The sequence below is a fragment of the Vitis riparia genome, chromosome 15 (assembly GCF_004353265.1).
Source record: "Vitis riparia cultivar Riparia Gloire de Montpellier isolate 1030 chromosome 15, EGFV_Vit.rip_1.0, whole genome shotgun sequence".
In the NCBI taxonomy this organism is placed as follows: Eukaryota; Viridiplantae; Streptophyta; class Magnoliopsida; order Vitales; family Vitaceae; genus Vitis; species Vitis riparia.
The window spans coordinates 1,251,472-1,274,693 of record NC_048445.1 but is presented as its reverse complement, the minus strand read 5'-3'; the positions used below and the strand labels follow the sequence as shown (position 1 = coordinate 1,274,693).

Sequence of the window (23,222 nt, the reverse complement as noted above, 5' to 3'; positions counted from 1 at the left end):
GACGCTACTCTTGCTGATTCAAGCAAGTATGATTCTGAGTTGCACCACATCTGTGTTCAAATGAGACAGTTGACCCTTCCATTCCATCGAGAGAAATAGCAGCTTACAGCACGTCATTCTGAGGACCATAATGCCAAAGTAGATCTTCCCATAAAGCTAGTTGAATTGGATGCTCATCATGTGCATGCCGATCACGGTTGTAGAAGTGGTAACTGAGACGATGATGCTGGAATTAGTGAGACTCTTTTGAACAGTAGAGTTAGAAATTATTGTCAATGAACATGGTGATTCCTTTACTACCCAACTTGAGAGCCAAAAAGTTGTATTATGAGTCTTTACTACGAGAAGCCCAAAGAAGAAATTGAGAAGAGAATTTCTGAAGAGGTTGTGAAGGCTATAACTTTGAAATTACTTAAGTTGCAAGTAAGTCTGGATTTAAACTGCTGAAGGTCAATGATAACTTCATGCCAGATAAGAGAACATCACTTGCCATCACCAACTTCACAGTACAATGCCAGTTGCACCATTGGGATCATATGCATGGTTTACATGGCCACCTTTAGGCCATGTGTCCTTCTTCTTCTTTTTCTTCTTTTTTATTTATTTCTTCCTCTTTGATTTTAAAAATAATTTCCCAAATTTCAATTTTCAAATGATTTTCCAAATTTTTGTTTTTCAAATAATTTTAATTCTTCAAAATTTTCATCCTTCGAATTTTTAGGTTCCAAAAATTCACTTTTCAATAAAATTTTGTTGCCATCTTTCTCTCTAGCAAGCCATTTCTACATCTCATATGTTTTTAAAACGTTTTTAAATAAGCAAGAATCAAATTTCGTAATTTCAAGTGGTGGAATTTATGGAATAGGTTCATGCAAAAATAAATTAGGCTTTAGTGGGGACCTAACATCAATGAATGTTTCCTCTAAGAATAAATTTGATTGAATTGTGATATTTGATGATTTCTTATTCTGTTTAGTAAGATGTGAGCCATATTTTATGTTTATTAATTGTGCATTGACTCCATTTCTTGATAGCGCATTATAGCTTGTTGCCAAGGTATGCACCCGCTCTCACTTTAGCCATTCTTTATTGAGTGTTTTGATTCTCACATGCGCATGATCATTCTGGGTATCCATTGATTTCCTTACCAATTATCATGATTGTTCATTTTATTAGTAGAGACTCGTTTTTCTAGGGACTTAGAGGGGTGTTATAGTCTTTACCGTACCTTCTCGATAAGTAACCTAACCCCCGAGCCTTGATCCGGTTTTTCACAAACCATATTTTCCAAAGTAAGGAGTCACACTTAGGGTTTTCTTTCTTCTTTTGTTTACCCTTTAAAAATAAAAACAAAAATAAGTGACGACTCCAAGTCATTTTCTAATTAATAAATCATTTTTCCAATAAAAAGTGAGCTCACCATCGAATGGAAGCACATGAACCAAACTACGATGTCTACAATAATTTTATGTTAAGTAAATTTTAAATTATTAATTTAAAATTTATTATTTATTATTTATTTTAAATATTAAATTTATTTAATAAAATTAATTTAATTTATTTTAAGTTATTAGATTAACGTAATTACCCTAATTAGTTATAATCAACATTTATTATTAAATATTTATACCAATATTTATTTTGAAGTAATAGATTTGCTTATCAAACATTCATATCTAAAGTATTGTAGATTTATAAGATAAACTTAAAATATTTATTATAAAAAATGAATTGGAATTATGGTTATTAAATACATTTTTCTTAATCTTGGGCAAATAAGATAAAAAAATGGAATTAAAAATAAATTTATTGTTTGACTTAATACTTAAAATTATTTTTAACTTTAAATTACAATATTAAATTATTTTACTAAACATATTTAATAATTTAAATTAAATTATTAAATTACTTTAAATGATTTTATTGATTTACCAAACACCTCTAAGCTACAAAATAGTAAATTCCACCAACAGAGGAATAGGACCATGTAGAATACGACCTGATCAACATGTGACATTTCCTCGTTGAGGGTACACTTCAGCTTACAATATACACATTATAAGAAGTAAAGTATGATACTACTTTTTTACAATCAGTTTTCTTAAAAACTTATATATTTATAATTTTAGCATATAATATATAATATATGATATGTTCTCCAACAAGGGTTTATAGAAAATATTAAAAAATATTTTTTTTTATATTTGGTTTTATTATGTAAAATATGGAAAAAAAATTAAATATAATTAAAATTAGTAAAAAATTTATATATTATAATATTATTTAATCTTTATATAATAAATAAAATAAGTGGAATTGATTTGATGAAGCATATAAAATAATTTATTGATATTCAATATATATTTTTATTTTTCTTTATTTTCTATTTTATTCTACTTTCCCTTACACTTTCTCTCAATTTTTTTTGGAAACTAAATATAACTTAAGATGATAAGAGCTTTATCTTCCCCTTTACCAACAAGCTAATATACTGAGTTTTACTTTTATTTTTAAAATTTTTATTCATAAATTTAAAATTTTGAAAAAGGTTTCAAAAATATTTTTTGACAATCTATTTTTACTTTTTAAAATTTAATAGCCAAAACTAAGTATACAAGATTAGTTAGGGTGCAACTCTATTTTTATTTTCATTTTAAAACTATTTTCAAACAGAAAATAAAAATATTTTTCAAAAAATATAATTTTCGCAGTTTAAACATGTTGATAATATATAACAAGAAATAAATGTATAAGTTGTTTATTTGATAAATATAATAATATATGGGTAAATTATTAACATCAATATCTTATTTTAAAATTTATTTAAAAAAAATTGAAACTCCAAAATTTGTTTAGACATTTTTCTCATAATTGAAAAATGCCTTTTAGTTTTAAAATGAAATTTGGAAAATTTGCAAAAACTTTAAATATATTGGAAATAAAAAAAAATTCACATTTATTCAAGAAAATTTTAGACCTTTATTTCTAAAATATTTAGTATCAAATTTGCTAATAAAAATTAAATAGAGGTCTTTGATTTTTCAGCATAAGTTTAGAAAATTTTTAAGGTTATTTATAATTTAACCCCAAAAAATCGTCAATTACAAAAGCAACCACATTAACGGCGATGCTATTATTCCCTCACCTTATTTCTCAAACTATTGGTGACTGAACAACTCTAGGGTTCCAAAGCCTATTTACGCCGGTGAGTTTCCATCAAAATTTCCCCTTTGTATTGATTTTTTTTCTCTCAATTTCTTTGTGAGTTGGTTTCTTGAAATCTGTAATTCGTTTATTGATGTATTTATTGAATAAACATCTTTGCGTTTCTTGTATTTGATCTGGTTGTACAATGATTCATATATGGAATTAAGATTAGGGTTTTTGATTCATTTGAAGAAATTTAGTTTATATACGAACTGTGTAAGAGTAACTATTGAAACTAGGTTTTTATTAGGGAAAACAGAATTGAATGATTGCATTTCAGATGCTATGTAGACCAAAATGGAGTAATTGGAAATAGGTTCTGGGTTTTCAGCGGAGGTCTGGCTACTGGAATTTAATTTTTTTTTTCTTTGGTGTTTTTTTAGGGAAAATTTCAAGAACATCTTCGGTGTTAATGTTTTTAATGGTTGGTTTCTGGGAAAATTTTACAAATGCTGATGATAAAAAATTGGTTATTCCAACTTATTATTATCAGTTTCTGGGGAAATTTTGAAAATGCTGATGAGATGGAGACTCAGATATTTCAGCTTCTAGTGTCAGTTCTGGAAAAATGTCAATGCAGTAGCTTGCATTTTTTGTTCAATATTGCCTACAAAAGCGAGTTGCTATGTAATCTTGTTGAAATTAAATCATTTCATCAGAAAGCCATTTCATTATCATGTCTGGTTAATAGGAAGCTATTTTCAGATCTGAATAAGAAACATGGAAGAAGCAGTGATTTCCTTATGTGCCTATGACTATTGAAAAATGGCATTTCCCGGTACATAATTTTTGGGTATTGTTGAGGGGGTTGTTACAATCTTGCTTGTTTTCCTCTGTTTTAAAAGCACAAGATTCACAATGCCAGAAAATAAATAAATGAATAAAAGAAAGAAGAAACTTCATGCTTGTTTGGACATGTGTTTCAAGTCAGTTTTCTGTCCTTGGAGTCAGTCCCCCAAACTAAATAGAAAAACAGTGAACGTGCAGAAAATTCTTTGTAAACAAGTTTGGCTACTGTTTGCTGTAAATTTTTACTTAAAGGTCCTGCCTTCCAGAAGGATAAAAATGTATCTTGTTTTATGTTTAAGAAAATGAAACCGCCAAAAACAGAAAATTTTCCCAAATATTCATGCTGTTCCATAACTTTTCCGGAAATGGATCCAGGAATGTGTTTTAAAAGCATTATTTCCTGAGTACAGTTTCAAACATTCTATTAAATTCTTGGTATCCACATTTTAATTAGTCATTGTAAGCTGTCACCAGAAATTATCCTGTAAGGGGATAGATATGGTATGAAATTGTCTGCTTCTACTAGAATAAAGAACATAATGTTCTGTTTTTCTTGAATCAAGAAAAGAAAATGTTCCTGGGATGAAATTATTTGATAATTCCTGCAGTTCTGCAAATTGTTGAATTCTTTTGTGTATTTTGTAGGAAAATCAACACAATGGAACTTCTGGAAAGTGGGTTAGAGGGTATCAGTCGAATAGAACTAGCTCAATCACCACTGATATGTGGGCTTCCAGATGACATTGCTCTTATTTGCTTGGCAAGGGTTCCTCGGAAGTACCATACACTCCTCAAATGTGTTTCGAGGAGATGGAGAGACTTGGTGAGCAGTGAAGAGTGGCATGCTTATCGTCAAAAGCATAAACTAGATGAACCCTGGATTTATGCCTTGTGCAGAGACAAGTTCGAGCGGGTTTGCTGTTATGTGTTGGATCCCTACTCAACACGAAGGTCTTGGAAGCTCATTGAAGGCTTTCCACCTCGCAGCTTGAAGAGAAAAGGAATGTCGTTTGAAGTGCTGGGAAAGAAAGTTTACCTGTTGGGTGGCTGTGGTTGGCTTGAAGATGCTACTGATGAAGTTTACTCCTATGATGCTTCCACAAACCGGTGGAGTGAAGCAGCTCCACTGTCAACTGCAAGGTAACCCTGTTCACAAATATTCTGTTCTGTGACATCTTCACTGCTAACATTGACAATTCATAATTCAAATCTTTTCTAAGATGAAACTTCACTTGCCAACAGTAAGCTTTAATATAACAGAATACAGTTATACTTTCTTATAAAAGGAAAGATGTTTTCCTTCTCTTGGATATGCAATTTTAAGAAATTGATTACTTGTTAGAAGTTCTTTGTAGTGATTTGGTAGTCATCTGATTGACTCAATGCATTCAGATGCTATTTTGCTTGTGAAGTTCTAAATGGAAAGATCTACGCCATTGGAGGGTTAGGCTCAAAATCAAATGATCCACATTCTTGGGATACTTATAACCCACATACAAACAGTTGGAAATCTCACTCGGACCCTAACATTGTGCCTGACATTGAAGATTCCATAGTTCTGGATGAGAAGATTTATATCCGCTGCGGCACTTCTGCTTTGACTTCTCATGTGTATGCAGTTGTTTACAATCCATCCCATGGCACATGGCAGCATGCTGATGCTGACATGGTGTTAGGATGGCAGGGTCCAGCTGTTGTTGTAGATGGGATTCTTTATGTGTTGGACCAGAGGTTGGGAACTAGGCTGATGATGTGGCAGAAAGAGAGTAGGAAGTGGGTGGCAGTCGGCAGGCTGTCACCTCTTCTTACACGTCCACCTTGTCGGCTTGTTGCAATCGGGAATAGCATTTTTGTCATAGGGAAGGGGCTTAGCACTGTGGTTTTCGACATTGGCAATGCGGGGAATATGGGAGGGGTAATGGTGAGTTCTTCTATTCCCAAATTAACTTCTGATGATGATGTAATTAGCTGTAAGATTTTAGCTATTTGAATTGTGTTCTAATCTTAGGCAGCTCAAGTGATTTCTAATTGATTGAATCTGTTGAAATGTATGTAATTTTGTAAAAACTCATATTGCTATGCACTTAATGCAAATTATGCAATATTGTCAAATTCCATATCATTTTACATACTACCCAAAATGAGCCTGTTTTGTTTTTTCTTTTCATGTCTTCTTTCACAGTGAACTTGGGTTTCAATTTTGTTTTAAAGTGTAGCCTTTGTGGACAAGTTAAGTTGATAGTTCTTTCTTGTTTATACTAAACATTATTGTTTTGTGGTGCCACGTAAGTATATACGTACTTATGCGTGTGCTTACAATTTTATATATGTGTGTATACCTACATATGTATTATTTGTCTAGGTTTGTACGTGTGTGTGACAATGAGAAACTATCCAGAATATAATAGTGGGGATAAAAACTGAGAAAAAAAATTTAAAAATGAAAACAAAAACAATCATAAAAAAACCTACATGAAACCTATCTTGGTGAACCATGGATGGACAAGTTTTGTTTAGGTTTACAAGAGTGTTGAGAGAACTTAAAGAAGTGGAAGATGAGGTGTACTTAACATTTGAGTGAAGTTACGATATTTAGGTTTAAATGGGGTATATACTTCTATTTTTTTAGTTTTATTTATGATCTTGTAATAATTTTTTGAAGGGTGAATTTGTTGTTAAAATGAAATGGAACCAGTAATTTTTGGATTTTAGTAACATATTCCTTACATAGCTTTGTTTGATTCTTGGAAAATTTGGAAAAAAATATGAAGGAAACAAAATAAAGAGGAATAATAGAAGGAAAGAGAAATGGAAGGAAAATAAAAAAATATAGTTGAAGTCAATAAATTATTTTTATATATTACTTTAAACTCATTTAATTTGTTTTTTTTTTCTTTTATGTGAAGATTAAATATTCTAAAAATATATCAATTTTTAATTAATTTGTTGTTTTTTTTTTATTTATGTAAAGATTAAATATTCTAAAAATATATCAATTTTTAATTAATTTGAATTATATTTGATTTTCTTTTATCTTTTATATATTGAAATCAAATATGAAAAAAATCATTTTCCTTTTAACTCTTTTTGTTGCTCGGTACTTTTGGGAACTAAACATAGCATAAATGATAACACTCTAGTTGTCAAATAGAAATCTCTTTTTACATTCTTGTTAATGTGTATTAAAGAAAAATCTTCAATAGAAATTGAGTAACTGAAATAGATATTAATTCCACCCACTTGAAGATGGTCACTACACTGGTAGTAATCTTCTGGGGGTCAAGTCTTTGAAGGAGATCGAGCACCTTTACTTTCAAGTTTAACACAAATTTCGAGAACATACAATTTAAAAAGGCGTATCTTCAATTAAGTTTGTTTTAAAATGGGAAAATTTCAATTTTGACTCAAATTTCCTGAAAATTTATTGGATTGGTAGTGAGAGATCTTCAATCAGTTTGTTTTCAGAGAAAATGTTGAAAGAGCATTTCTCCAGTTTTTCCAGAGGGAAAGCTGTAGTGTGAGAAGAAAAAAAGAATCGAGAACTCGGTAGAGTTAAAACAGTTATTCTGATTCTTCAACTTAGGCACTTTTGTCTTTCTAAAAATCCATTCAATATTCCGCCCTTTCCACCCACTCAATTACCTTACAGATGCTTCTAATTTAATTTGTCCAAGGCAAATTAACTGGGTAAAGAAATGAACTGGGAAAAGAATTAGGGAAATCCATTGCTTGGCATGAAAGAACAGAAAAAGGAAAATGCCAACATGGATAGGATAGGGCATGTTGGGAAACATGCATATTTTAGACCAAGGGATCATTTCATTCATTGATTCTATTCATTCACATTGACTCAATTACTTCAAATATTTCCAACCTATATGAATAAATACATTTCTTGATTTACCCAACCTGGAAAAAAGTTAGGCTATATAAGAATTTTTTGGCTGATGATTTGGTATGATTAGACCTGTATCTGATTCTGTTGAATACGGTATTGAGAATGGAATTAGTATGAAGCTGGGAATGAAGTTTGGTGTTGGAATAAAGAAATGGACAGGAACTTGTGCCTCGTCTCATTTTGAGGAAAAGAAAGGGATCTCCATTGTTGGTCATCAAAGGAAAGAATGGGGAAAGGAAGAAGGCTTCCCACTCCTTCATTCTTTTAAAGGAGGAGAATCCTGGGCTGTGGAGTCCAAACAAATCATCTTCCTTCTCTTTGGAGCACAAGGGCTTCCTTTGCCTCTTGTTAGCACCCAGAGAGAGAAGAGTTGTGAAAAAAGAAATGGCAGAAAGATGTGTTAAGTTCGTCCTAGAGAAATTGAGCAACTTGGTTGTATAAGAAGCTTCTCTATTGGGAGAAGTAGAAGGCCAGGTGAAGCTGTTGCAAAATGGGCTGAAATGGATGCGCCTCTTCCTGAAGGGTGTGGATTCAAAATGCATGTACGATGAAAGAATCAAGCTGTGGGTGGAGCCGATCAGAGAGGTAGCCCATGATGCTGAAGATGTCATCGATGAGTTCATCTTCAACACGGAATATTATTTGTGTCGTGTCTCCCACTGAAAAAGAAAAAAAAAGAAAAAGAAATGAAAGAGATTGGAGAGGCTAAGCTTGGTAGGAAGCTTTGTGAATTCCTGAAGCACAAGAAGTGCTCGGTTGTTATGGATGATGCATGGAGCAGCTTGCGCAATGATGAAATTGCTCTGCATGCCACCAATTCACAAGCATTTATCTATAACCTTGGTTTTATGGATAAGGATGAGAGTTGGCAGCTCGTTCTCAAGAAAACTTTTGGGGGGAGAAGTACAATGGCTCTTTGTCCTCTAGAGAGAGGAACAGGGAAAAAAATTATAGCGCAATGCAAAGGTTTGCCTCGTGCGATTGTGGTGTTAGGGGGCTTATCATCGATGAAAGAGAAGACACGATCATCATGGCAGAAAATACTTGAGAGTATAGATTTTCATCTAAATCAAGGCCCCAAATCATGTATGGGAATTCTTGCTTTAAGTTACAATGACTTCCCTGTTACTTGAAGTCATGTTTTCTTTGTTGCGGGATTTTCCCAGAGGACTTATGAGGTCAGGGCAAGTAAGTTGATTCGTTTTTGACCAGCTGAAGGCTCTGTACAAAAATGGGGAAAAGCAAACATTAGAAGACATAGTCGAAGATTACTTAGACGAGTTAATTCATAGATGTTTGATTCACGTGGTTCAACGAATGATAGATGGAAGAGTGAAGTCTTGTCGCATACATGATCTCCTTGGGGACCTCGCCATCTAAGAGGCCAAAGATACACGACTTTTTGAGGTACATGAAAACATTGATTTCACATTTCGTGTTAGTCTTTCTCTGGCTTATCATTCATCAACATCTTACTAAAAATAACATTTCTTAACACTTGCAGGATTCACAACTTCGATCTTTGGTTTTATGTAGTGAACTTTTACACCCCAAAAAAAGAAAAAGTTGGGTTGCAAGAGCATATTAAATTACTTAGGCTATGTTTGGTTCATAAAATTTGAGAGAAAATGCAAGGGAAAGAAAAGAAATGTAGAAGGAAAATAAAAACTAGATTAAAAGTCAATAAATTATTTTTTTATTATTTCAAACTCATTTTTATTTATTTTAACTCATTAATATAAATATTAAATAATTTAAAAATACATAAGTTTTTAATTAATTTTAATTATATTTATTTTATTTTATATTTTTCATAAGACAACTAAACATGAAAAAATAATTTTCTTTTACATTTTTTTTCTTTCCTTAATATTTTTTAGGAACCAAACATAGCCTTAATGTTTTGGACCTAAGTGAAACATATAACTGTTATACGCTCTCAGTGGAATTAGGAGAACTCATCCACCTGAGATTCTTGTGCATGAAGGGATGTCACAAAGTAATGCTTTCATCATCCACATATAAAGATTGGTTAGGGCATGTTTGGAAACGGTATTAAAAACAGTTTTTGTTTGTTAGAATATAAAATATAAAAAACATGTTAAACCATAAAAGAAAAATATTTTTGTTTTCTGTTTTTAAGAATAAAAAATAATGTTTTCAAAAAAATCTTTTAATTATTTTATTTTTTTTGTTTGCATTTTTTGAAGATTATTTTAAAAAATTAAATATACAAGCATGTAAAATAATTAAAAATAAAATATTAAATATACAAATTATTTTTAAAAATATTAAAAATATTTTAGGTATCAAACAATAATTTTCAAAAACTATTTTAAAAAATTATTTTTTAGAATCATTTTTTAAAATAGTTATAAACAGGCTCTTAACCTGCAAAGTCCTAGAAGTGTGTTCCTAATCTAGTTTATTCAAGTTGCAAATTGAAGCAATTGTGATATCTAAATTGTCATTATGGCAAGGTTTGAAGCCAATCCAAAATAAGTAAGCGTGTGAATGGTGACTTGGGTGTGGAGCTACTCACCAAATCGAATTCTACCCTCCGAACCTCCTCAAATTCACTTGGATAGAATGTGAATTAAGAAATGAAGTTGAGGTGCATCATGCATGTGCATCGACCATGTACCTAACCCACCATAGGTGCCTTTTTTTCTTCCCTATATTTATTCCCACAATATGAATCTTTAAACTTTTTTGCTTTTGATTTTTTCGTAAAAGAATGAAATCATTATTTTATTCATAAAATGATAAAAGTAAACAGTTCACACTAGTCTAATAATGACCATTATATCTCATTACCCACCTTTATATCTTCTTTTGTGAAAATGTATTCATCCCTAGGAGTTGCTTCTTTTTCTATCGTTATTTTGCTAGGACCCTCCTTAATATTATTTTACTTTTGTATATATATATTTTTTAATCTTTATTTACCAACCTTGGCCCAACGGTTCAGATCCACTTTTATCATCATCTTTTTTTAATTATTAAAAAAACATTTAAACTGACAACATTTATTTTCTATTTCTTTGGAAATCATTTGATAAGGTGGAATCCATGTCATAATAGCAATCACCTTCACTTTTATTTTTTTATTCTTTTGCTTTCTCTTTGTCCAAGAAAACTTTAGCTGTCCACATGAGAGCAATTATTGGAAAGGCTCATGCTTGGGTACCCATATATGCTTTTCGGTACCATACGTCCAATCCTTTGATAAGGTGGAATCCATGTCATAATTGCAATCACCTCTACTTTTATTTTTTTATTCTTTTGCTTTCTCTTTGTCCGAGAAAACTTTATCTGTCCACATCAGAGCAATTATCGGAAAGGATCATGCTTGGGTACCCATATATGCTTTTCGATACCATACCTCCAATCCTTCACCAATGGCATTTTGCCACATGTTAGGTTTGTAAATAAAAAGAAAAAAAAAAACTTGCTATGTGGTTACCAACCGTCAACTCCATGCCAAAATAAAATAAAATAAAATAAAATAAAATAATCCAATGCAACAAAAGTTTTAATTCTTTACGACATCCATTATGATGAATACTTTTATAAAAATGAAAAAATATTACATAATTTTAAAAAATACAAAATTTCTACAAAAAAAATTAAAATTTATTTTATTTTGTAATATAAAGTGATAAACCGAGGAGCTGAAGGAAAAAAAAAACTAAATATTGTAAACAAATAAATCTATAACAAAATTTATAAATTGAGAGTTAGTTAATTTATTTAATTTTTAATTAAAATTATTTGTGGAAAAAACGGGATGAATATTGAAAATGAAAAAAGTAATATAATTGGTTTTAGAAGTAAAAAAATAAAATAATATAATAATTTCAATGAATTGCAAGTAGATTTCTATTAAAAAATGAAAAAAAAAATTAAAATAAGTATACATTGCTCAAACATTAAGATAACTATATACTCAATCTAAAATTGTATTAATAAAATAATTATTGTAATTTGCATTTAATTACATAAAATATTGGTTCAAAATATTAAAAATACATAAAATAAATATAATTAGTAACAATATGGAATTTCACACTCCTCACTAATTTTGTATCATTTTGATTTTTCAAAAACTTTTAAAGGCTTAAAAAAAAGTAGAGAATAGAGAATCTCAAATTCTTATCCCCATACTAATTATATAGTATTTTTGGATTATGATTATTTTTTTCACCCATTAAACACCCCTAAGTACAATTAACTTATTTAAACAATATTCAAGTCATATGAAGTCCCTAATTTTTTTAAAAAAATTCAAAAAAGTGGAGAATTGGAAGTGTACGAAGAATGTGAGGATTCCTCACATTCTTCGTACCTTTGTTAATTTTTTAATATTTTTTGATTTTGATTTTTTCGGAATTTATTTGACCACTACATAAGTGTAATGAACTTATTTAAATAATATCAAAGCCACGTGAAGTCCCAAAATTTTTTTAAAAGTATCAAAGAAGTGGAGAAATGAGAGGGTACGAAAAATATGAGAATTCTTCATAATTTTTTAGTATTTTTGAAGTATGATTTTTTCGGATATCATTTCAACATCCCTTAAGTATAATGAACACATTAAAACAATATTCAAGTAATACAAAGTCTCAATATTTTTAAAAGCATCAAAGAAGTGGAGAAATGGGAGGATATGAATATTAGACGGAAGAGTGAAGTCTTGTTGCATACATGATCTCCTCCGGGACCTTGCCATCTCAGAGGCCAAAGATACATGACTTTTTGAGGTACATGAAAACATTGATTTCACATTGCGTGTTAGTCTTCTTTGGCTTATCGTTCATCAACATCTTACTAAAAGGAACATTTCTCAACACCTGCAGGATTCACAACTTCAATCTTTGGTTTTATGTAGTGAACTTTTACCAAAAACAAAAAAAAAGTTGGGAATCTTTGCAAGAGCATATTAAATTACTTAATGTTTTGGACCTAAGCGAAACATATAATTGTTATATGCTCGCAGGGGAAATAGGAGAACTCATCCACCGAGATTCTTGTGCATGAAGGGATGTCACAAAGTAATGCTTTCATCATCCACATATAAAGATTGATTAGGACATGTTTGGGAACGGTATTAAAAACAGTTTTTGTTCACTAGAATATAAAATAAAATAAAACATCTTAAACAATCTAAAACTATTTTTTGTGTTCTGTTTTTAAGAATAAAAAATAATATTTTCAAAAAATATCTTTTAATTATTATTATTTTTATTTGCACCTCTTTTTTTTAAGATTATTTTAAGAAATAAGTATACAAGCAAGTAAAATAATTAAAAGTAAAACATTAAATATACAAATTAATTTTTAAAATATTAAAATATTTTAGGTATTAAATAATAATTTTCAAAAACTATTCTAAAAAACCATTTTTAATTAAAAATAAAACATTAAACAGACAAATTAATTTTTAAAATATTAAAAATATTTTAGGTATTAAACAATAATTTTCAAAAACTATTCTAAAAAACCATTTTTTAGAATCATTTTTGAAAATAGTTATCAAATAGGCTCTTAACCTGCAAAGTCTTAGAGGCTTGTTCCTAATGTAGTTTATTCAATTTACAAATTGAAGCAATTGTGATATCTAAATTGTCATTCTGGCAAGGTTTGAAGCCAATACAAAATAAGTAAGCGTGTGAATGGTGACTTGGGTGTGGAAGCTGTAGGGACCCATCCCTGATGACACGTGGCACACGTCCCCTGACGACACGTGGCACGTGATCCTACCCGGAGTATCCACATCCGGATTTCCCCAAGAGTACACATGGCGCGCTTTCCTATCCGGACCACCGCCATCACTCATCTGGCGACCTTTCATATTCCACCCGGATACGTTCATCCCGGACCACCGCCATTACTCATCCGGCGACCTTTCATATTCCACCCGGATATGTTCATCCGGATCACTGGCCAAACTAAGCGTGCCTCACTACGTCATTCTGACATCCTGTCACAAATCATATTCCGATACCTGAAGAGTGAAAAGACAGAAGTGACAGCTAGTCACTTCCCACGATCTCTGACAGCCGTTCGTAGGATGAGGATGTCCCTGCCACCACCTAGTGGCAATCATGGTAAACCAAAAAGCCTTCCATCATTTATGGAGGAGAGAGAGTTTCTAAATGGTATATATATGAACCTTCGCACAAAGAAGAAGGTAAGCTTCTCAATACCTAGTAAAAGGCCAACTGTGCCATCTGCTTTTATCTCTCTTTCCATGGCTGACAAAACCATCGGAGGGTGTGTCCGGACACCCTGTCCGGACGCCTTTTGCAGGAACAACTGAATCAAGAATTTGTATTCGTTGAGATCGTATATTTATCCATTTGGCAACTACGTGGATTGCTGAGAATACGAGGCCTCAACAGAAGCTACTCACCAAATTGAATTCTACCCTCTGAATCTCCTCAAATTCACTTGGATAGAATGTGAATTAAGAAATGATCCAATGATGATTCTAAAGAAGTTGCCATAGTATATGAAGTTGAGGTGCATCATGCATGTGCATCGACCATGTACCAAACCCACCATAGATGCCTTTTTTTCTTCCCTATATTTATTCCCACTATATGAATTTTTAAACTTTTTTGCTTTTGATTTTTTCATAAAGAAATGAAATCATTATTTTATTCATAAAATGATAAAAGTAAACAGTTCACACTAATCTAATAATGACCATTATATCCCATTACTCACCTTTATATCTTCTTTTAAGAAAATTTATTCATCTCTAGGATGGTCCTCCTTTATATTATTTTACTTTTATATATACTTTTTTTTTTTTTTATAATCTTTATTTACCAACCTTGGACCAACGGTTCAGATCCACTTTTATCATCATCTTTTTTTAATTATTAAAAAAACATTTAAACGTGACAACATTTATTTTCTATTTCTTTGGAAATCACGGGAGTATAAGTTTATCTTACTTCGATAACGAGGAATCCATGTCATAATGGCAATCACCTTCACTTTTATTTTTTTTATTCTTTTGCTTTCTCTTTGTCCAAGAAAACTTTATCTGTCCACATGAGAGCAATTATCGGAAAAGGGTCTAATAAATTTTAAAAATAATTTTAAACCCAAACACTTATCCTATTAATATAAAAAATTCATGATTAAAAATGGATTACCATTTTTGAATTCTAAGATTATGTTTTTCGAAATTTATTATTAAATAAATACATTTTAATTCAAACAAGACTTGAAAAGCCCGCTGTCTTCATTCTCTCTTTGAATGGGACTTCTTAACTTCAAATACATTTTCCAGCAATCGGGAACCCATCGTGTTAAGATTGCATTAACAAGTTTTCTTTCCGAAGAGTAGCTCAAAAATGGCAGAAGGCACTGTTACCTTCTTTGCGGAGAAGTTGAGCAACTTGATTTTACAGGAAGCTTCTGTATTTGGGCAAGTAGAATGCCAGATAAAGCTGCTGCGCAACGAGCTGGAGTGGATGCGCCTCTTCCTGAAGGATGCGGATTCAAAGCGCATATACGACGAAAGAATCAAGCTGTGGGTGAATCAGATTAGAAACGCAACCCATGACGCTGAAGATGTCATCGACGAATTCATCGTCAACATGGATCATCGCCAGCGAAGACTCAACACCCTCAAGCTCCTCAAGTGCCTACCTACTTGCGTAGGATTCGCTGACAAGTTACCCTTCATCCACGAGCTTGACAGTCGTGTGAAAGATATAAATGTGATGATTGGGGCGATTATGGCTAATAGATCCAAGTATGGTCTTGGAGATCTAGTGGCTTCCAGCTCATCCACGACTGATCAGGTTGCGGCGCACAAGGAGAAGCGGCCCCCAGTAGTTGAAGAGAGCGATGTAGTGGGGATCGAAGATGGCACCGAAGAGGTGAAGCAGATGCTGATGAAGGAAGAGACGCGGATATCAGTGGTGTCCATCGTGGGGATGGGCGGCCTAGGCAAGACAACTCTCGCCAAGAAAGTTTATAATCAAAGGGATGTCCAACAACACTTTGATTGTAAAGCTTGGGTTTATGTGTCTCAAGAGTTCAGAGCAAGAGAAATTTTGCTCGATATTGCCAATCATTTTATGTCTCTCAGTGAAAAAGAAAAAGAGATGAGAGAGAGTGAGCTTGGCGAGAAGCTTTGTGAATACCTGAAGGAGAAGAAGTACTTGGTAGTCATGGATGATGTATGGAGCAGTGAAGTTTGGAGTCGCTTGCGCTCACATCTTCCCGAGGCTAAGGATGGAAGCAAAGTTTTGATCACTACTCGTAATAAAGAAATCGCTCTGCATGCCACTTCACAAGCATTTATCTATGAACTTCGTCTGATGAATGATGATGAGAGTTGGCAGCTTTTTCTCAAAAAAACTTTTCAAGGAACAAGCACACCTCATACTCTAAGTAGGGAGTTAGAGGAACCGGGAAAGAAAATTGTGGCAAAATGCAAAGGTTTGCCTCTTGCGGTTGTGGTCTTAGGAGGCTTACTGTCCACAAAAGAGAAGACACAACCATCATGGGAGAAAGTGCTTGCAAGTATTGAGTGGTATCTGGATCAAGGCCCTGAATCGTGCATGGGAATTCTTGCTTTAAGTTACAATGACTTGCCCTATTACTTGAAGTCTTGTTTTCTTTATTGTGGGATTTTTCCAGAGGATTCTGAGATTGAGGCAAGTAAGTTGATCCGTTTGTGGCTGGCTGAAGGCTTTATACAGAGAAGGGGAAAAGAAACACTGGAAGACATAGCCGAAGACTACATGCACGAGTTGATCCATAGAAGTTTGATTCAAGTGGCTGAACGAAGGGTAGATGGAGGAGTGGAGTCTTGTCGCATGCATGATCTCCTTCGAGACCTCGCTGTTTTAGAGGCCAAGGATGCAAATTTTTTTGAGGTACATGAAAACATTGATTTCACATTCCCTATTAGTGTTCGTCGGCTTGTCATTCATCAAAATCTCATGAAGAAGAACATTTCTCAATGCTTGCATAATTCACAACTCAGATCTTTGGTTTCATTTAGTGAAACTATAGAGCAAAAAAGTTGGAGATATTTACAAGAGCATATTAAATTACTTACTGTTTTGGAGCTAGGAAAGACAAATATGCTTCCAAGGGACATAGGAGAACTCATTCACTTGAAATTCTTGTGCATAAATGGATTTGGTAGAGTAACGCTTCCATCGTCCATTTGTAGACTGGTTAATCTGCAGAGTCTTGACTTAGGATATGCTTCTGGCAGTATACCATATTCAATTTGGAAATTGCAGCAATTGAGACATCTAAATTGTCGGTTTTGCAAGGTTTCTAGCCAATTCAAAACAAGCAAGTGTGTGAATGGTTATTTGGGTGTGGAGCAACTCACTAACCTTCAAACATTAGCTTTAACGGGGGGGAGTTGGTTGGAGGGAGATGGCCTGGGAAAATTAACCCAACTTCGGAATTTGTGTTTAGGTGGGTTGTTGACTCCCTATTTGAAGAAGGGGTTTTTTGAGTCCATTACTAAATTAACTGCTCTTCAAACCTTGACTTTGGGCATTAAAAAGTATTCAAAGAAAAGATTGTTAAATCACCTTGGATTAGAGCGGCAGAAGAATGTCATTGAGGAGAAAACATTATTCCCAGGACTCGAGCCTTTCTCAAGCCACGCCTATCTTTATGAATTATGTTTGGGAGGGAAGTTTGAAAAATTACCGGAGCGATTTGAATTTTACCCTCCAAACCTCCTCAAACTCGAATTGTGGGCATGTGAGTTAAGAGATGATCCAATGATGATTCTAGAGAAGTTGCCATCATTGAGAATGCTTGGATTATCTTTGGATGCTTATGTTGGAAGAAAAATGATATGTTCTTCTGAAGGGTTCCTTCAACTTGAAAGCTTAGAATTGTACAGATTAAATAAATTGGAGGAACTGACAGTCAAGGAAGGAGCAATGAGTAGTCTGAAAACCCTAGACATTTTGAGTTGTGATGAAATGAAAAAGCTTCCTTATGGATTGTTACAATTGACAAATCTTGAGAAATTATCATTGGAAGGGCTATCATGCCGCGAATCAATTAAAGAGATTGAAGAAGCCGGGGGAGAAGATTGGAATAAGCTTCGTAAAATCATGTGCTAAAGCTTATTTTAAGCTTAAAGAAGCTTAGACATGTCAATTGCCATATTCCTGAAAGACTGGGGGACAACTTCGGCTGTGTCTACAAAGAAGGCCTTCCTTGGTTTCATGTATTGGAATTTGCCACCCACATTCTCACAAGTACCCGAGAGATGAAGGCCATGTGTCGTGGTTGCTTGTTCTCAAGTATGTTTGTTTTTAATTTCTTTTTTGTTCCTACTTTGCCGTGGTTTTCAAATTTGTATATTTTTCTTGTTTTTAATTTTTGAAGTGATAAAATTTCGTAAGTTTGTCTTGACATGAAATGATTTATGGATATTGAATCTCAATTTCCTTTTTATTTGTTTTCATTTAATCATGCATTATTTTTTCTTTGGCCAAAATTCTCTTTTAATTCATAGGAGGATAAGTCGGACAACAAATTTCTAAATCAATGGATTATAAAAGCACCACACCTATTCTTTTAGTTTTCTTTCTAATTTTTATTTTTTTATTTATAATTCAACCAAGGAATAAAAAAATTAAATCCTATAATAACAATAAATATTATTTTTATTCTAAATTCAATAAGAATTAAAAAGAAAAAAAATTATTTATATTTCTTTATTGTTGGGTTTATTTTTGTATTCATGTTTTCAAGAACCCATTGAAATGAGTTGTTCCTAAGCACGAGTTGGGCCCATGTGCAGATTGAAATATGGTTATGCTTTTGCTTGGACCTGGGCCAGTATTTTTAAGCCCAATTAGGTTCAGCCCAATACAGTTAACCACCATAGATGCCATTGATTTTTCCTGTCTTCATTCTCTCTTTGAATGAGACTTCTAATCTTCAAATAAATTTTCCAGCAATCGGGAACCCACTGTGTTAAGATTGCATTAACATGTTTTCTTTCCGAAGAGTAGCTCAAAAATGGCAGAAAGCACTGTTGCCTTCTATTTAGAGAAGTCGAGCAACTTGGTTTTACAGGAAGCTTCTATATTTGGGCAAGTAGAAGGCCATATAAAGTTGCCGAGCAACGGGCTGGAGTGGATGCGCCTCTTCTTGGGCAAATAAACTTTAAATCAACCGCGACTTATTTTTAATTAATCTAGATAATTTTAAAAACAATTTAAAATTAAAATAATAATAAAATTAATAAAAAATTTATGAATAAATATTGATCATATATTCGTAACGTTATTTCTTTCATAGATCATTTTTTTTTTCTTATTAAACAAAAAGACTCCAAAATCAATAAGATTTAATGTTTAGATTAATAGTTCACAAATCTATTAATTTTAAAAGATACTCTTAAGAAATAATCTATTAATCACAAATCTATTGATTCAAGTGATTCAACGAAAGTTAGATGAAAGAGTGAAGTCTTGTCGTATACATGATCGTCATTTCAAAGGCCAAAGATACATGACTTTTTGAGGTAGATGAAAACGTCGAGTTCACATTATGTGTTAGTCTTTTTTGGCTTATCATTCATCAACATCTTACTAAAAATAACATTTCTCAACACTTGCAGAATTCACAACTTCGATCTTTGGTTTTATGTGGTGAACTTTTACCAAAAAAAGAAAAAGAAAAAGGAAGAAGAAGTTGGGAATCTTTGCAAGGGCATATTAAATTACTTAATATTTTGGACCTAAGTGAAACATATAATTGTTATATGCTCCTAGGGGAAGTAGGGAACTCATCCACCTGAGATTCTTGTGCATGAAGGGATGTCACAAAGCAATGCTTTCATCGTCCACAAAAAGATTGGTTAGGGCATGTTCGGAACTGTATTTGAAAACAATTTTCTGTTCATTAGAGCTTAGAACACAAAATACAAAAAACACATTTAATAATTAAAAATAGTTTTTTGTTTTCTATTTTTAAGAATAAAAAACTGAGTATTTTCAAAAAACATTTTTTAGTTATTTTTTATTTTTTGCTCAGAGCAAGAGAAATTTTGCTCGATATTGCCAATCATTTTATGTTTCTCAGTGATAAAGATGAGAGAGAGTGAGCTTGGCGAGAAGCTTTGTGAATACCTGAAGGAGAAGAAGTACTTGATAGTCATGGATGATGTACGGAGCAGTGAAGTTTGGAGTCGCTTGCGCTTACATTTTCCTGAGGCCAAGGATGGGAGCAAAGTTTTAATCACTACTCGTAATAAAGAAATCGCTCTGCATGCCACTTCACAAACATTTATCTATGAACATCGTCTCATGAATGATGAGAAGAGTTGGCAGTTTTTTCTCAAAAAAACATTTCAAGGAACAAGCACACCTCATACTCTAAGTAGGGAGTTAGAGGAACCGGGAAAGAAAATTGTGGCAAAATGCAAAGGTTTGCCTCTTGCGGTTGTGGTCTTAGGAGGCTTACTGTCCACAAAAGAGAAGACAAAACCATCATGGGAGAAAGTGCTTGCAAGTATAGAGTGGCATCTAGATCAAGGCCCTGAATCGTGCATGGGAATTCTTGCTTTAAGTTACAATGACTTGCCCTATTACTTGAAGTCTTGTTTTCTATATTGTGGGATTTTTCCAGAGGATTCTGAGATTGAGGCAAGTAAGTTGATCCGTTTGTGGCTGGCTGAAGGCTTTATACAGAGAAGGGGAAAAGAAACACTGGAAGACATAGCCGAAGACTACATGCACGAGTTGATCCATAGAAGTTTGATTCAAGTAGCTAAACGAAGGGTAGATGGAAGAGTGAAGTCTTGTCGCATGCATGATCTCCTTCGAGACTTCGCTATTTCAGAGGCCAAGGATGCAAATTTTTTTGAGGTACATGAAAACATTGATTTCACATTCCCTATTAGTGTTCGTCGGCTTGTCATTCATCAAAATCTCATGAAGAAGAACATTTCTGAATGCTTGCATAATTCACAACTCAGATCTTTGGTTTCATTTAGTGAAACTATAGGAAAAAAAAGTTGGAGATATTTACAAGAGCATATTAAATTACTTACTGTTTTGGAGCTAGGAAAGACAAATATGCTTCCAAGGGATATAGGAGAATTCATTCACTTGAAATTCTTGTGCATAAATGGAGGTGGTAGAGTAACGCTTCCATCGTCCATTTGTAGACTGGTTAATCTGCAGAGTCTTGACTTAGGATATCATTATGGCAGTATACCATATTCAATTTGGAAATTGCAGCAATTGAGACATCTAAATTGTTGGAATTGCAAGATTTCTAGCCAATCCAAAACAAGCAAGTGTGTGAATGGTTATTTGGGTGTGGAGCAACTCACTAACCTTCAAACATTAGCTTTAAAGGGGGGGAGTTGGTTGGAGGGAGATGGCCTAGGAAAATTAACCCAACTTAGGAAATTGGAATTAGATGGGTTGTTGACTCCCTATTTGAAGAAGGGGTTTTTTGAGTCCATTACTAAATTAACTGCTCTTCAAACCTTGACTTTGAGAACTGAAAAGTATTCAAAGAAAAGATTGTTAAATCATCTTGGATTAGAGCGGCAGAAGAATGTCATTGAGGAGAAAACATTATTCCCAGGACTCGATACTTTCTCAAGCCACGCCTATCTTTATGAAGTACTTTTGAGAGGGAAGTTTGAGAAATTACCGGAGCAATTTGAATTTTACCCTCCAAACCTCCTCAAACTCGTTTTGTGGGAATGTGAGTTAAGAGATGATCCAATGATGATTCTAGAGAAGTTGCCATCATTGAGAATGCTTGAATTATGTTTGAATGCTTATGTTGGAAAAAAAATGATATGTTCTTCTGGAGGGTTCCTTCAACTTGAAAGCTTAGAATTGTACAGATTATATAAATTGGAGGAACTGACGGTAGAGGAAGGAGCAATGAGTAGTCTGAAAACCCTACAAATTTCGTTTTGTGATGAAATGAAAAAGCTTCCTCATGGATTGTTACAATTGACAAATCTTGAGAAACTATCATTGCGAGGGTCATCACGCCACGAATTATTTGAAGAGATTGAAAAGGCTGGGGGAGAAGATTGGAATAAGCTTCGTAAAATCATGTGCTAAAGCTTATTTTAAGCTTAAAGAAGCTTAGACATGTCAATTGCCATATTCCTAAAAGACTGGGGGACAACTTCGGCTGTGTCTACAAAGAAGGCCTTCCTTGGTTTCATGTATTGGAATTTGCCACCCACATTCTCACAAGTACCCAAGAGATGAAGGCCATGTGTCGTGGTTGCTCGTTCTCAAGTATGTTTGTTTTTAATTTCTTTTTTGTTCCTACTTTGCCGTGGTTTTCAAATTTGTATATTTTTCTTGTTTTTAATTTTGGAAGTGATGAAATTTCATAAGTTTGTCTTGAAATGAAATGATTTATGGATATTGAATCTCAATTTCCTTTTTATTTGTTTTCATTTAATCATGCATTATTTTTTTCTTTGGCCAGAATTCTCTTTTAATGTATAGGAGGATAAGTCGTACAACAAATTTCTAAATCTATGGATTATAAAAGCGCCACACCTATTCTTTTTGTTTTTTTTTCAAAATTTTTATTTTTTTATTTATAATTCAACCAAGGAATAAAAAATTAAATACTATAATAACAATAAATATTATTTTTATATTAAATTCAATAAGAATTAAAAAGAAAAAAAAATATTTATATTTCTTTATTGTTGGGTTTATTTTTGTATTCGTGTTTTCAAGAACCCATTGAAATGAGTTATTCCTAAGCACGAGTTGGGCCCATGTGCAGATTGAAATATGGTTATGCTTTTGCTTGGACCTGGGCCAGTAGTTTTAAGCCCAATTGTGTTCAGCCCAACACAGTTAACCACAATTCTTGTTTCGGTTGAGTGGTTTCAGCGGATGTGATGTTATGTAATGCAAATTGCCATATTATATAAAATTAAAAATATTTATGTGACGTATTATTTAATAACAATACGTTCTAAAAATTTTTGCTTTTGCTTCATAGACATTCTAATAAAGTAATGTTCTTTTTTTTTTTTTCCTTTATTTCCTATGATATATAGCTTTTAGAAAATTTAATTTCCTTGCCATGAATCTCTCTACATTGATATATATACACAATTTTTTTTTCTTATAATTTGAAAATAAATTCAAAATTTTAAATATTATGCAAGAATTATTATATAAATTTTCATTATTTTGTAAGCAATCCTAATCAAACAATTAAATACAATAAAAAAAAAATCAAAATATTAAACTTTCATCAATGGTAGAAGAAGAATCTTATATAAATTCCACTTAGGCAATTC

General features: G+C 32.6%; 3 protein-coding genes across 3 annotated transcripts; all 3 read left to right on the top strand.

The window, feature by feature from the left end:
- The first annotated feature begins 3,136 nt into the window (after nt 1-3,136).
- LOC117931776 (F-box/kelch-repeat protein SKIP4-like) lies at nt 3,137-6,137 on the top strand. Its single transcript, XM_034852842.1, has 3 exons — nt 3,137-3,205; nt 4,642-5,136; nt 5,389-6,137. The coding sequence occupies exons 2-3, from the start codon at nt 4,655-4,657 to the stop codon at nt 5,984-5,986; spliced, it is 1,080 nt and encodes a 359-aa protein (XP_034708733.1). The 5' UTR covers nt 3,137-3,205; nt 4,642-4,654; the 3' UTR covers nt 5,987-6,137.
- A 9,127-nt stretch (nt 6,138-15,264) lies between these two features.
- Nucleotides 15,265-18,024, top strand: LOC117932569 (putative disease resistance protein At1g50180). The gene has a single exon (XM_034853847.1). It carries the CDS (start codon nt 15,265-15,267, stop codon nt 18,022-18,024), a length of 2,760 nt encoding a protein of 919 aa, XP_034709738.1.
- A 907-nt stretch (nt 18,025-18,931) lies between these two features.
- On the top strand, nt 18,932-21,200 carry LOC117932568 (putative disease resistance protein At1g50180). The gene is made up of 3 exons (XM_034853846.1): nt 18,932-19,067; nt 20,000-20,784; nt 21,132-21,200. Exons 1-3 carry the CDS (start codon nt 18,932-18,934, stop codon nt 21,198-21,200), a joined length of 990 nt encoding a protein of 329 aa, XP_034709737.1.
- Nucleotides 21,201-23,222: the final 2,022 nt, after the last annotated feature.